This window comes from Hippoglossus hippoglossus, chromosome 10 (assembly GCF_009819705.1).
Source record: "Hippoglossus hippoglossus isolate fHipHip1 chromosome 10, fHipHip1.pri, whole genome shotgun sequence".
Classification (NCBI taxonomy): domain Eukaryota; kingdom Metazoa; phylum Chordata; class Actinopteri; order Pleuronectiformes; family Pleuronectidae; genus Hippoglossus; species Hippoglossus hippoglossus.
Genome location: NC_047160.1, coordinates 23,545,385 through 23,561,868, shown reverse-complemented (window position 1 = coordinate 23,561,868; position 16,484 = coordinate 23,545,385). Strand labels below are relative to the sequence as shown.

General features: G+C 41.8%; 1 protein-coding gene across 16 annotated transcripts in view; it reads right to left on the bottom strand.

Annotated features, from left to right (window-relative positions):
- The window catches only part of prom1a (prominin 1a), a 65,674-nt gene that overhangs the window by 15,957 nt on the left and 33,233 nt on the right, over positions 1-16,484 (bottom strand). For all 16 annotated transcript variants that reach the window (XR_004615171.1, XR_004615173.1, XR_004615174.1 and 13 more), the window contains 3 exons: positions 2,945-3,065; positions 2,282-2,345; positions 1,912-2,001 (listed from right to left, as the gene is read on the bottom strand). Coding sequence is in view for 8 of the 16 variants with exons in the window: in XM_034597985.1 (XP_034453876.1) it covers positions 1,912-2,001; positions 2,282-2,345; positions 2,945-3,065 (275 nt within the window). In the remaining 8 variants the exon portion in view is untranslated. The remainder of the gene's footprint in view (positions 1-1,911; positions 2,002-2,281; positions 2,346-2,944; positions 3,066-16,484) is intronic.

Genomic DNA, 16,484 nt, shown 5'->3' with positions numbered 1-16,484 from the left:
CAATCAAGGTCAAATGATGTGTCTGTGTCCTGGTGTGACGACTGTTTTTAAAGATGGACGATGCATCTCCACGTCCTCCAACTATCTACAAATGAAGGCAAAATATCCCAGATACAAACGCCAAGCAGTTGGAGCGAGAGTCTGCACAGCAACAGGGAGCTGCGCTAGCGACGCCCCGTCCATTCATGCACTCAACCAATCATGAATTAGTCTCAGTTTTCTAACGTCAAATAACTAATTCAACCCAAACTTACTGGACAAATTAACAGTCTACTTAAATCTGTGTGATAGGAAATACCTAAAATGACAATAACCATCTTTGAGAAAAATGTGTGTCCCATCTGTTAACATGGAGGAGGCGGTTAAGACACTTGAGGGGAGCTGTCATGTCTTCCATCTTTATTTCCAGCGTGTGGTTCGACTCTGTAACATCCAAATTTAGACTTCTGACTGCCGAGCATCATTGTTTGAGGGGAAACAATAATCAAACATGAACACTATGAATAATGAATGAATGATGTGACTGTTTCCTGCAGCAGATTCTTAAATCACACAGGATAAAGAATGAACAAAAAAAAAACACTGGCATCCTTGAACACTGGTATAAAAGATGCAAGAGGGTAAGAGAGGAAACGGTGAATCTCCTCTCACACAGTTAAATGCTCAGCAGCACAAGAGGGAGTAAAGTGTGTTGTTCACTATCAAGTTAAACACTTAACTTCTGCAGCTGATTAAAGTTTGTTTGAAGACTCTGCTCAGGCCCAGTAACACAATAAAACACACAAACATTAGGGACACAAACTGTAACCACAGACATATCTGTCGTCAGGTATTCTCGACATGTTTCTGGTTAAAAAAAACGCTTAGAATAAAAATAAAACAGGACTGGTTACACAGACGCATAATCTTTTTTATGCTCACTTTACAATGAGGGGGTTGAACGGTGGATTTCCAGGTGCAGGGAGATCTGGTGATGCCATTAACTTAAAACTGCACCGTGCAAGATGTTATCAACGGAAAAATATGTTTAAGTCTGAAAATGGGAGGAATTGACTGTTTGGTGGAGGTGGTGAACCTACACAACCAATGAATACTGAATCCAGACTTAAAGGAGACAGTGTACTCAGGTTTATTATTAAAATGTTTACATGCTCTAACGTTCAGAATCACTTTCCTCAAACTGTCCTTTGCTGCAGCTCCTCTTTTCAGCCTCTGTCTGAAACACTTGGTTTTATCTCCTGTCTCTGAAAAGCCCCCCTCCCTGCTCCAATGTGTTGTAATTGGTCAACTCTTTGCAGATGTCTTAATTTCACATAATAATCTATTTAACACACCAGAGGGAAGAACAACTAAAAGAGCATCAAATGTCTCCTTCAGAAACCACAGATGAAGCTGCTTTCTGTTCACCACCTCCTTCCCTCTTTGAGTTTAAAGCTCTTCACCCTTGCACCGGGGTGAGATGTTGCGTTGTGCAGTTTTAATAAATGAATTGGTTGTAACTCGGGGTTCTGACGGGTCCAGGAGCTGGAGGAAGGTCACAGGGGAACAAACCACAGGGGCAACACCATGGTCAAAGTTCACAGGGTCAGGGGGGGGGGGGGTCAAAGGATTGTGGGTCATTGTTCAGTCACTGTTACCTTTGATGGCTCTCTCGATTTTCACTTCATAAAAAAAGCATAAAAAGGAAGATTTGAGGGGAAAAGGCGCTGAATCGTTATAACAAAGTTTAAACATTTAATTTACAATTGATATCATCTCACTGAACCTAGAGACATAAAGTGCACTACGATGCTATGTCACGTATTGGCAGGTGAAGCAGCTGCAGCCACAGCTTCCACTCAGCAGCTGCCAGACCTCGGTCATCTGATTGTATCGTGACTGAAAGAGGAAATTAAAAAGCAGCGGACGTACCTCCAGCCATGTTGAGCACTCTGTCCAGGGCCGGGTGGACCTCCTTATCCAGCTGATCGTGTATCCTTCCACCCAGTAAAGGACCTATATCTGCAGAGAAAGACAACATCAGAGCGTGAGCAGAAGTATTTGTTTCATATTAATAGCATCATAGCTTCTGCTGGTTTTAAACTTTCAGGGAAATATCTGCCTGCAGCTGTAACACAGGAGAGAAGTAGGATGAAAAGAGGGATCCTGTGTAACAGTCGCCACTGGAGATATTCAGACCTAGTTATGTCACAAAAGTGTTGGGAAAACAAGTCACGGAGAGGAGACGCAGTTTCTCTTCCACTTCATTCACTCTCACACCAGGGGGGGAGCGTCTACTTACGATTTAGGTCGTAGATGACTTTCTTCTTGGCCGTGGCGTACTGCGATATCAGGTAATCGATTTGCTGCGAATGACAAACAGTTGTGTTGTCATGTTGAAATGGAGGCAAAGAGAAAATGTGAGGCACAGTGTTATGTGTAATGTTCTCTAAAATGGGAATCAGGTAATGGTGAGAGGCCCAGAGTAATCGTTGCTGCTGCCAAGGTGAGAAAATGGTCTTTTCTCGGGTTAAAGGGATTAGATGAAGGAGGCATGACTGAAATAGAACGTTTTTGACAGACACGCTGTTTTATACCGTCGCCTTTAACTGTAACACACTCAGACAAATATATTGTGATACGCTGGGGATCAAGTCCAGGCTCCAGTTCCCCCCCCCCCACGACCCTCTGGATGGATGAATTTAAAATTTCATCAATGACTGAACCTCCGCTCATGCTTCACCCAAATTATTCCAGTCGCCTGAACTTAAATCCTTTTCTTATAATTTGAATGTTGCATTTCAAGAGCCTGCATTGTTACATAATTTAATTTCTAGGACTGTTGTGATCTCATTCCTTTTCGACAACACACACTCTGAATGTGGGAGTTTAATGAAATCGTGCTCAGACGAAGGCGCGTGAAGCCGACGTGGTTTTGCGCTGCAGTTTAACTCTGTTCTCGTACCATGGGCGTGTCATTGGCGAACGTGTGCAAGTCCCTCATGTTGCTGTTGACCAGTCTGCGGATGTTCTTCACCTGAGAGCTCAGGTTCTGATTGGCAGCGTATGCACACAGCACGCCGATCCTGCAGAGAAACCACAAACACAATCACTGTGACCTTTCTGTTCCAACATCTGTCACAGCGGGGGGGGGGGGGGTGTGCACAGCAGAAACAGGAGATAACACATCATCAACAGTAGGGGTCAGTGTGCACCACCTAATTTACCATGACATTTTCTTAACAACATCCAGAGAATGAGCAGAGGTGGAAGAACAACTACAAAAGTGTAGAAAAACAAGTAAAATTACAAGAAGTATAAGTATTAGAATCAAAATAAACTTACAGCACCAAAAGTAAAAGTACTCCCTATGCAGAATGATTTCTAAAACTGGATTATGAGCAGTTACGCATTACTTACACATCTATAATAAAACATTATGACTTGTTTTTTTGAGATAACAACAGGAAACGCAGGTGAGTCCACTCGGAGCTCCGAGGCTCGATCTGCACAATCGAAGGTCCCGGGCTTGTAAACATATTCAAATGAAATGCAAAAAACACAGAATCATTAAAGTGAGTCTCTCTCATACTTCAAACAGACCTGGCACGAGGCTTAATTAGCTCGAGCAACATCAAGGGAGAGACAGACCATAATATTAAGCTGTTTCCCAGACTCACTCTAGACACGGCTGAGTTTTGTCTGCACCTCACCGGCAAACATCACGCGTGTTACATGTGTTGCATGTATGTTTTTATGGCTGTGCAAGAAAGCAGGGTTCGGATTTATCATTGATCTTGATTGATTTGTATTATTGTGTCGTGCACATTACGTGTCCAGTCTAAAACCGGCTTAAAAGACTTTATTTAGGAAGATTATCGAGAAACCAGAGCTGCAGCATCAATAACAATAGAGAAGAATTAGTATCAAACTCATAAGCATTAAACATTTCATTAGATATTCTTCTTTCATCCTAATGAGGACAACAAAGAAGAACATGTGAGTCACCTTAATTCACACAATGTAGAAAACCTGTTTTCAAATCGAGCAAAGATTCCTGTTCTCAACCTTTGACATGTTGGCTGTAACATTAGATTTAAGTGTGCTTGATTTTAAATATACGTTCATAATTTGGGTTCTAACGAGACATATTTGAACCATTTCTCTTTAAATAGCTTAAATAAGTTTCCTCTAATTGTGTTCAAGCTGCACGTTTGAAGCTCCGTAGCCCATAAGCCCACAGAGAATTATGTGATGTGAACGTTCTTACTGAGCCGGTTTCCAGACGAATTAAGCCAAAGGATCCACGGTCTCATCATCTCACATTTTGTCTTATTGATCCAGGAATCAAACCCAAATTACACTGAACGGACAAAGTAGGAGCAAAGTATCTATGCCTTAAAAAACAGCATGCAGCTTTTTTTACATCCTTTAAATTCTCACGTCCCTGAGAGTAAAATATCTTTACATATTATTAAACTTGTTGACAACAGATCCTCACGCTCTCCAAGATGAATGTGCCAAGATGTTATTGGTTTGATTGATCTAATAAAACAATAACGTCTCCACAACATATTGTTTAGTATCTGAAAATCTCTGACAGGCTTGAGGAGGAGCAGCTCCACGACGTGAGGCGACTCACACAGAGGAACAACAGAAGGGCTGAGTCAGGGCCTGACACCGGGGAGGTTGAGATCAATGCAGATGAATCAGGCTGTTGTTGTGACTCACTGTATAATCTGCATGTGGGCCTGTGCATCCATGTAGGTGTGTGCAGCAGCAGCAGCAGCAGCAGCAGTGTGCGTGTGTGTGTGTGTGTGTGTGTGTGTGTGTGTGTGTGTGTGTGTGTGTGTGTGTGTGTGTACAGTAAGTGTGTGAGTACACTTCATGCAAAGTGAGGTTACACTCCGTTCACCGTCTTATTGTGGATGCATGGAGACGGTGGCGTGTGTGTGTGTGTGTGTGTGTGTTTGTGTGTACTTCTTCTCTACAGTAGTCTGATGTGCAGTCGCTGTAGTCACCGTCTCACTTTGTGGTTATAATCCCGTTAATCTCTTCTAATCTAACCTGAGTTATGCAGCACACATTTTGTCACATTAGGAATTTCACAGTTTGTTTCTGACCTAAAAGTAGAAAAAAGTCACTTTCTCTGTTTTAGACTTACAGGTGAATCATCTCAGGGGATTCTTTGGTCTGACTGATATGAATCTACCTGCTCATGGGGTCAGCACCTGTTGTTGACCTGATGGTACATGAAGGGGAATCACCCTGAAAGACTTTTCATTGCACAGCCATGCTCCAGGCTTGTCCTCATGTGTCGGGTGAAGGAGATTTGATTCACCACAATGTGTCTCTTCAGGAGAATCTCTGAATTCAAGAAGAATTTCCTCCATAATCCAAGTGGCGCTCTTACTTTGGATTAGATTCAATTTTGTCACTGCACAGTTCAAAGTAGTGAGACATGAAATGCAGGTTTGGCGTCCAACCAGGGGTACAAAGTGTGCAGAGTAATGTGCATGTGATTATTTGATATATTATTTGACCAATAAAATAGTTCGAAGGTTCCAACTCGGCATCTTTAAAATGCTCCCATCATGTTCTACTTCATGCCAGTAAAGACAACATATTAATTACTTAATTCGTCACCGACTATCTTGATAATAAAACGATCGGTTTGAATATTTCTGGTTTTCAATTTATGGACCAAACAACTAATCGATTAATCAAGGAAATCATAATTAATTGCAGCCCTGGAACAACTCGTCAGTATTGAACTTTGGAGAAGAAGCGACTGAAAAGCAACGAATTGACAATTTAAAAAAATAATAATACAAACACTGTGATAATATAGAATTGTTATGAAACATTCAAACCCTGGATGTTGGAGCATCTTTAGATGTCGAAGCAGTTTGTCTGTGATGTGCTCGGCACATATGTTGAGTTTATGCACATTAAACACGTGGAATGATCAGAAAAAACCCTTAAAGGACAAATAGTCTACGGGGTCACGTGTTGCCCTCCAGAGAGAAACGCTGTTCTCGCCGCCGTGTCTGGAGGAATTGTGCGGCGTGACGTTTGCCATAAATAGCGAGCGGGGCTGAGAGTAAACGCCGCTGTCGCCGTGTTCGTGGAGGCTTGATGAGAAACTAGGCCAAACAACTAGGCTGAGACCCAGTGAAGGGGAGCCATCCGGAACCAGGGGAAGATTCAAAATGGCCACTTTCACAACAAAAGCCTTTTGTCCAACACTTTCTCTGCCAGTCTCTCTCTCTCTCTCTCTCTCTCTCTCTCTCTCTCTCTCTCTCTCTCTCTCTCTCTCACACGTTTTCAAACACGCTGTCTCTTTCATTTCTATATCTACATATTCACAACGACACACACACCTTCCCCTCTTTCTGTCTGTCTGTGCTTCTTTATCACCAAAGCCCATGTTTTCCTCTCTCTCTCTCTCTTTCCCTCCGACTCGAAACACCTTTATTCCTCAATCTCACTCCTTCATTGTTTCCCCCTCTCTCACTCTTCAACCCTCTCAGGCTCACGCTTCACTCTCGGTTTTCCGACCGCACCCTCTCTCCTCTTTTGCCCTCGGTTCCCTCTCTCCTCCACCTCCCTCTCTTTTTCTTTGTCTCTCGCTCGCTGCCCCTCTCAGCGCTCGGTGTCCAGCAGGGTCGCTGGAATCTGCAGCCAAACAAAGACTCTTTGAGAAAAACGCCAAAGCGGTTTTCCAAGCGACCTGCGTAGCACACGACCGTGCACCTTCAGCAAAAATCAAGTTTGGGCTCAGCTTGGTAGTTTTGTTCACTTCTAGTTATTTTCTGGGGGGTAAAGACGAGAAAATACAAATTTGTGTTGCAATGCTAAAGGGATCAAACAAACTCACATGCCTGAGCTGGATAACAGAAAAGAGAAGAGAGACGCTGTGGAGTGAATTTATGTGGAGAAGATTATTTTCTCACTGCTGCTCTCAGCGTTTGAATCCAGGCAACAGGAAACAAAGACAATGTGGATTCCCCCCCCCCCCCCGAGGGTCAATCATTACCAAAGATTTAATGGTGTCTGAAATATCACATATAACAGATAAATATATTCCATTCCATTCAGCTGTAAATTCCATACAGCATAAAACCGACTGGAGTTTAGTATGTAGAAAAGACATGAATTTTGCATGACGGCAGCGAAGAGAGGATTTAAGTTAGAATGTGAAGGTTCGGCATGAAATACATAAAACATAACTTTTCACCAGTTTTCACACGCTCACAAATGGACGCATTTTCTCCTGGAATATCAATGTTCTCTGGAAAAAAGTCAGAAAGTGAGAACTATATAACTTAACTCCTACTGAACCTCGAGCTTCAGCTGAACATTATTTTGTATGATTGTTGTTGAATAATCAGATGATTTGTGCACTTTCGCGATTTATTGATTGTTCTTTAGTGTCAAATGTCAAAAATATGGTTAAAGTAAAATCTTTAATGTCCAAATTTAAGCAACAGTCAAATTCCATTTGTGCAATACATTGGTTCATGTGCAATCCATTCACTGTAAGTATTCTCACACTATTCCAATTTATATTTTGCTATATTTTCTATATTTCCTCACACATAAGTATTGCATGTTACTTATTATTACTTACTGATGCCTATTTTTGACTCTTCCAGCTGTAATATTGCAAATTTCACCAGGGTGGGACTCATAAAGGTTCCTCTTATCTTATCTTATCTTATCGTATCTTATCTTATCTTATCTTATCTTATCTTATCTTATCTTATCTTATCTTGTCTACAACCTTTTCAATAACAACCCAAATTAATACTAGAAACCCGAATATGTCTCCTTTGAATTCAACATTATTTTATCTGTATTGCCCCAAATCACAACAGCTTTTCACAGAATAAGGCTGAGACGACATAATCGAGACAAACTCAACTGTCTCCGTATCAGCGACACTTTCACTGAGTACTACCTCAAACTGTGGCTAATGACTGGATCTCTGCGAGGCTGCTTTTTGTTGGTGTGCCTCTTACTGACCAGAGGGGACGATTCGAACACAGTGGGAGGACCATTCACCTCAAGCCACTGTGAGAAACGGCTGCAATTCCTGTTTGAGCCGAAGCCAAATGACACATGAAACCGTCCCTCGGGGTGGAAAGCCCCACAACTGCAGATAAACAGGAGCATCAAACTGGTGCAGTGCCTCAGAATCTAGGCCACTATACTGGGGGGCTGGACAGTGAGTGTTACATGGTCTGGTGGCTCCATAGCTTTTACAAACTCCAACAATGGGCTGCATTCAGTGTGATTGTAGTTGCGAGGGCTGGGACAGTCGTCTTTCCCAGCCCGTCCCCGCTTTCACACTGCTGGAACTGGGCTTCTATTATGCTGCCTCTCAATAAGAAAAAACTGTTGTCATTGTAATTCCCCCGAAAAACAAACTGACGATTTAGACGCTTGCTCTTGATTTGCAATGTTTGCAAAAGAAATCAGAGAAACAGAGTCAAACAGGGAATGTGAAGTGAATAAAGGAATATTCCTGTGTTATTAAAAGCATTTCAGTCGTTTTTGGTGCCGGGCTGAACTCAGTGACCTGAAATCAAAGGCTCAGAACACAAACTGTATGGTTTATTTATAGGAGAATAAAGCAGCTGACCTGTTGCACACGCATGAAAAGTTTGGCATCAAAACCAGTGTTTCATTTTAGAGCCAAACCGATTTATCTGTTAGTCGATAATATCGGCAGATTTGAGGCTTTCACAGACAAATCCACGTCATCGTTTGTGTTTACAAAATAAACAATGTGGAAAAGATGTGCATTTATTTATTTATTTTGTCGTCTATCGTTATTCAATTATGTTTATTCATAATTCAAGTTCTACATATTGGGTAGTATTTGTGTTTTCTTTTTATTTATAGTTGTTTATCGACCAATATATCAGTATCAGAGAATCAGAACCAAAAATCCATATCGGTCAGGCTCTTCTTTACTTGTATTCATTTATTTCTATATAGAGACAAATCTTTAAATCAATACTTTTGACACATCATGCACATATTTTAATGTTAAGAGGTCAAAGATGCAGCTACATAGCCTCCATTTGATCTCTTTTAGCCACTGTTTGATTCCATAGAGTCTTGTTAATTACTTTATTCAATTACGGCCCCGCTGAACGCAATTAATCCACCATTTTATTCAGTCAGGCCTCGGGTTAGTCTGCTTTCATTCCATTAAACAGCTTTTCCCCCTCAAGTAGCCGCTGTTCCTTTTATCCACAGTTTGATTTTGTCTTCTCGGAGCTTTGCCAGGTCACAGCCTGAGTCCGGCCTCCCAGAGCAGCATCGTGTCCTAACAAGAATTTATCCAGACAATGAATATCTAAGCGTTGTGACTCCGGGGCCGTAGCTCCGGGCAACACAAGCCAGAAAAGACGGTGTTATTCTCCCCCCCCCCCGTCCTCATAAGGATGATGTGTTCAGTGGGTGGGACACAAGAAGACAATTGACAGTAAACAGTCCAGAAATGATATGAGTACAAACTCTGAGCCAAACAGCCTGTAGGGTTCATCCACAGAAGGTCAGTGGAATTCAGCAGGATTTTAAAAAACCCAAGAGGAGCCAAGAGATTCAAAAAACATGGCCTGAAGTTCATGTCATTTTGTGGTTTATCTCCAAGTAGATAAAGACGTATAACATGTATCTATCCAGTGGTTTTCAGTCATAATCATCAGCTTGTACAGATTTCGGATGCAAATGACTGTTTTAAAGTGTATTGGCAGAATACCTGAGCACCTGAGCAAGGCACTAAATCGCAGCATCTCAATTTCTAAAGGGGAAATAAAGCATAAATATGAACACATAGGTTTAGAAGTTTGGTGATTGTCATGTTATAACAGGAACTCATGTAATCACTGAACCTTTGCTGTATTTTTACATTTAAATACACAGTAAAAATACCATAAAACATCTTCACAGTTAGTTACCGCATTTTGCAAGGCATCCTGGGTATAGTGCATGATGCAATACCTTAATTTACAGTCAGTATTTTAGAAATCGTGGTGACATACTAGTTAAGACATTTGGCAGAGAGGCAGCAGAGGATATAAAAAGAAAATAAACAATTATTAACCTTTCAAACAGATATTAACGATGTGATATGAGAATAATTATCAACTGATCAAGAAGAAATTCCAAGTGCTGGTGTGTTTACTCTGTAATTAATGTCTCCATAACAAAGTACATATTCCATTAATCCTTGACCAATCAAACGTGAGCTCCGATTTAATTTCCCATCAACTAAGATTTGCATTTAATTATTTAGCTCTCGACTACAAAAGACTCTGGAGAAAGCGTTTCAAACTTTCTCTGGTGTCAGCACTGAAAGTCACTTTTCAAGGGACCTGCAGTTGTGTGAAATTGGAGACCAGTGATTGGTTCTACCAGCGTGAGCCTTTTGTCATTAGGTGGGATCAGCGTGGAGCGAACACAGAGTGAGAGCTGAGTTCAACGTGCACTGAGACGCTCCGTCTGCAGGACCTGTGCTCAGAATGACCAATGATGGTGAAGGGCTGAAATATAAACCTGATTTTTGTTTATTTATAACGTGTTGAACATCAGTACTTGCAGCCTCCGTTCACAACTCAAAACATTTACTTTCGGGGGAAATAAAAAATTCAAACCCACATTAAAGTATAAAAAACCCAGAATGAAAACCAACAAATGAAGTGTGAAGCTCACCGTTCTCGCTCTCAGCCTCAAACGCACCTTTTCCCCTGCAGTGATTGTGATGTTCCACATGATCAGAGCCGCCGCCGCCTACGCTGGGTATTGAACATATTGATGCACGGATCCGCAGCAGTAAAACAAGATCTTCGCTGCCTGAGTCGGCCTGTGGAGACCTCGGCTGAGAGGAGCGAGGTTCATTGCGTCTGTGTGGGCTTGTGCGAGATAGAAAAAATAATTCCTACAGATTCTGCGGAGGAGTGAAGAGAAAACACCGGTGAAGACTCGGCCGGAGAAGTGAAGTCGTACTTCTGAATCTCACACTCTCGTAATGGCTGAGTCGTGGTTGCAATGGACGAGGACAGAGACAAAATCTAATATCACGACTTTCAGATTGTGTCGTGCAGTGTAGTGTAGTGAGGAGCACAGGAGCATAGTAGAAGCTATTACCTAAACTCGGCATCGTTTCTTCTCACTGTGTCTGTATGAAATGGCAAATGACCAGAATAACTATCAGTGGAATGCATACCTGCGTCCAACTGTGCTGATAAATATAAACCAGACAAATTGCACACTCATAGACAACAGTCCCTTCAATATGCCTGATTTTCTTCTTCAAGTTTTAGGACTATTTCCTGGGAAATCAGAGAAAATATCAAAAATACAACGCAGACAAAAGAAGAGCGATTTAAAAAAAATCCTGGATCCACAACCTTGTCTGTATCCACGCCAAAATTTAACGGATTATTTATTGGCCCATTTTCCAACCCGTCAAACAATTTCGAAATCCCTTCAGTAGTTTGCGACCAAGTGACCAACACGGCCTCCTTGATTGAGATAAAAACTCAGAGAGTGAAACCAGGACGTGGCGACACAACACATCCTATGTACAGAAAACATGGCTGCCAGGTTGGTGGCGCTGTGACATCAGTATATTTGCCTGTTCGATGTTTCCACCTCCTCCTATCACGACCAACATATCGATTTCTCACCTTCTTTTTTACTTTTCATCTCACAGAACGGTACATATGGTCACAAGTCGTAAATCGTGAGCTTTGGCTTTTCCATCGCAGGTGATTTACTCGTACAGTGCGAGTTGTAATCTGACCACAGCATTTTTAAAATGGTGCCGCTTCAACCCTGTTGAACATAAAGTTAAAACACAGCGACAAAGAGATGAAATACGATTCTGTCTGCGTTAGAAATGCGACTATTTTTGTGGTTATAAATCCTCGGAGCCGACGCCCCTGAGATAGAAACCAGCTCTCAGCTGTAAACCAGCTTCTCTCTCTCTCCGGTGCCACACTGTGCCACATCATCACTATTGTAACACATATGTGCACCGATAAATCCAAAGAAAGTCCTGACCGAGCGGCGCACATCAATAAGCTTCACTGTGTGGAGTTCCCTGCTGGAGCACTTTGTGTGTTGATTTATATTTCACTCATTACAAGAAGTCACAGACCGTAAAGGAGCCGGGACGAGGAGACAAAATGGAATCTGTAAAACAAAAAAAATTAAAGTGGATTTTGGCTTCAAACCAGTAAAAGTGAGGTTCACCCCAGGAGATGTGAGAAATGATGGGATGTAAAGCAAATCTGACAACAACCCTCTCCAGTTAATTAGCTTGGCACCGGTTTGCGTGAAGCTGCCATTGTGTGGTTGTCTACGTGCTGGGCAGCGATCAGGCATCCGCGGGGACATCGTGTCTCCTCCACAGGGACAGAGGGGACAGAGGGGACAGGGGCTCAGTTAGTGGAAACTCGAATATAATAAAATACAGTACAGACACGATGGCAAATAGCGGGCAGACAAATAAAAATCATTTCTAATTTGAAATAAGACTTCAGGCACAAGTGATAGTTTGAAAGGACAAAGCAGTTTCCTGCTCTATGTATTTTAACAACTTTCCAAAAATAAAAGCTCAGTATAGTGCAGCCGGATTAATAGCAGCTCCTGTGTCTCTGTGTCCTTGTGACTGGGGCTTGTGCTGTTGCTCAGTCTGTGTTTGCTGTGTCAGCTCTGTTCTCATGTTACTGCACCAGTGGCGAAGTCGTGTCTGCACCACTGTGACCAGCAACTGATGGAGACATTTATACATGTGGCCATTAAACTATATTGGCCATGTAAAGTGTGAGAGGAAGGATATTGCACTGTTCACTCTAAACTGAATATGGGGTTGTTACATCTTTTTAACTATAGAGTGGATTCAGGCTAATGATTCAATGCTTTGATATTTTCACTGGTTTAATAACTGTTGTGCTCATCCTGGTTGGAAATATGATCAAGACAAGTGGAGCTTTGTAGGAAGCATCAAAGTGAGGATGTCAACCTCCTGTGTGCAAGAGAAATGACAGAGGGAATAGCTAGAAAATACAGAAATGAAAACGCTTCTGTGGTTTTGTACGTTCTTTTCTTATGTTTCTCAATTTAACACAAAAAAAGAGAAGATTGTGCCGAGGAAAGAAAATCATCGAGATCAGAAGCGAGGAAACGAAGAAATGAAACACAAAAAGAGTTATAGACCGAATGTGTGAGCTCACTTTGACAATTTGAGGGTTTTTTCAGATGTTTATGGGCCAGTTTCTAGAACTAAATAATCGTCTCTATCTCAAAACTGTTACATCTGTACTTACGTTTCTCACCATGGATTTTTTATGAAAAAACAAATAAAAACCAAATGGCAAGTTGCTCTGCTTGTCATTCTTTCAACTTTCATTTTAGTAACATATAAAAACTCTCTTAAAACCAACGAAACTTACCAATTACCTAAAAAAAACTATCTCTCAATGAACTTACCGAACTAAAGGACGACAAAATCAGTAAAACTCAAAATGGGACAGTAAAACTCAAAACTTTAAAAAGCACAGAAGAGCAGCCTCACTCCATCTGTTCATCGCGTTATAAAAACTTTGCTTCTCCAAAATATGAATTATTCAGGAAGTGAGAGAAACTTATTATTGACTCAGACAAAGTCAAAGATCGAAGATCGACAAAGACACTTTCTAAATAATTCACACCTACAGATGCAGCTTCTCAGGATCCAACTGTAAAATAAATAAAACTTTTACGAATGTATTTGATATTATAAAAATCCTCCTCCTGTACTTTCTGTAGAAAACTAAACTTAATGAAATGTTTCACAGTATATGTTCATGTAATTGGTCCTTTAATGATTTAGTATTGCTATATAGCATAAGAATGCAACATTTATGACATAAACTAACTGGCTGGTGGCGGTGAACAGCCATGATGCACTGATTCTAGTTCAGTGATTTATTTTCTCCTGCTGCTGCTGCTGCTGCTGCTGCCACTGCCGCTGCTGCTGGTGCTGCCGCTGCCGCCGCCGCTGCTGCTGGTGCTGCCGCTGCCGCCGCTGCTGCTGCTGCTGCTGGTGCCCACTTTCCCCACAATGCACTTGAGAAAAGTTTAATTTTACATTTTGCTGAGTGAAAACTCTCGGCTCTGCCACTAGAAAATAAATTGCCTGTGAGGACGTCCCAGCAGCCTGACATTTATTCAGCCATCTTCACAGTCGCCGTGCCTTTCCTTCAGGACGGAGCAAAGTTAATGCTCCTCGCACTATTAATGAATCCTCTAAAAATAGCAGCACGTGCGACGCCCCCCCCGGGGAGGCTATTAACTGAGCGGTGAGTGGGTTACAGGCGGCAGGAGGGTGTGTGGGAGTGTGTGTTTGTGCGTCTCCCTAAGTGACTAATAGTTTGGGCTTATTTTTGTGTGTGTTAGTCTGAGAGATTGTGGTCCTGTAATTGTGCAATTAAGTGACTGTGAGGCGTTTCACTACAATTAGGAGTTTGTTTCCTCAGAGCTGCAATCAAATGCAAAGTTCAGCCAAGTATTAAATGTCACTTGAGAGGTTTATTTTCAGTTATTGTTACGGGCAGTTTGTTTTTATGATTTATTTGGGTCACTTTATTAACAATTTAATAATATCTCTTGTCACATAAACAAGGGGGAAAATACTGCAAGTGAAGTGGAGCCGTGGTATCGAGGTCCTGCAGAAAGCTGCTGCCAATCATGATGTTTAACAATGTTTTTAACGAACTAAAACCAAAATGATCAGAAACATCATCACTTGAACAAACATCAGTGTCATAACAACGATCTGAAACGACAGGGAGATGTGTATTTTGACTTTTTAGTTTGGCCTGTGTCCCATCTGCTAACATGGAGGAGGCGGGGTTAGTGACCTACCCTGAAGCCAGCCACTAGGGGGCGATCTGGACGTTTTTGGCTTCACTTTTGAGGAGCTGTCTTGTCATCCATCTTTATACAGCATACATGCTACAGCTGGCATATATTTTGTGACATATTTTGGGAACAGCTATCACAATTCAGTATTACAGTGTTTTTAATACACCATGCGTTTGTGTGTGCTGTTTTTAAGATTGGCACTTTTGGCTTAAATTGATGGTGAAATAAGGAAGAATGACACAACACTTTGATAGATACATGCAAATAGTCACCACCCAGAGTTTAGTGAGAGGCGGGTTCGGTAAAGAACCTGCAGAAATCCTACATATCTGAAATCGTATACGAGAGCAAACTCCTTAAATCTAAAGTGACTGAGACTGAAGCACATGGCGCCGAACGCTCAGTTCACTGTCACCTGCATTATCATTAATTAGACCCTGCGTGATTACCCGCGAATGTCTAAGGTCGCCGTGTTTGGAACTTTTAGGTTAATAGCGTTGGACTGAAATAGGCCGCTGAGGTGCATGTTGGGTAACAATGCGAGGCGGGGGTCTTCCACTCGGCTGGAACAGAGGGACGGATCTTGTGTCTGTCATCTCGTCGCCGTAAATCCATGCAGGAGTTACGTGGAGTCAGAGCTGATTAGCCGAGACGGAAATAGCTGCTGCTGTTCTTTTTGATAACGTGCAGACGGGCTTAATGCAGAATGCACTTTTTACTATACCCACGTGCACGAGCTGAGCCTTGATACGTTAATAACAAACAAACACAGCAGAGTGATGGGAGATGTTTGTGCTGCAGATTCACGAGAACGGATATTGAAATGGATCTTTTCTTTTTATTCAATCAAACAAATCTGTCAGTGTGGATCTGATCGTTTGTAATATACGATCAAACGATCCCTGTAATTATTGAAAAGTAAAAAATGATCATCGACGTATCTCTAGAAGAAACGTCCACGCCATCGGCTCTAAACAAAGATGGAGGACGTGCGTCTCCACTTTCTCGCGCCGGCTTCATCTGACAAACAGAAACCACAACGAAGCTGTTAACACAAACTCGTTCTCACTGCATCATTACGACGACTCCGGTTCATCTCGTTGTAAATCTGCCTCTAATTGGCTGCTGCTGCGCTTCTCTGTGGTTTTTCCACTTCTGCTCACATGTTTTATTATTAACCTGATCCGAGTTCGTGCTCAGATTCACAACTCGAAGAGAAATCAGTCTCATTTATTTATATGTAATTATGAAACAATGATTCACAAATAACGAAGGCTCATTAATCACGTTAATCTTATTTAGATTCCGATCTTCGTTCACCTAATTTAACCTGGTGAGAGAGTTAATGATACAGCTGCACTAATGAGTACTTTACCTTAATCTGGATCTGGTTAATTAATTAGTTTTATGTAAAAACTCTGATTGGGTCTGATTTCCTGCTTCTTCTAACATAAAGACAAACAGTGACACAGGATGAACTCATGTGCTGAACTTGATAACACAACACACACACACACACACACGCACACACACGCACAACGAGCATGACTGTGTCACCGGTGTGAATCAAACCCCCG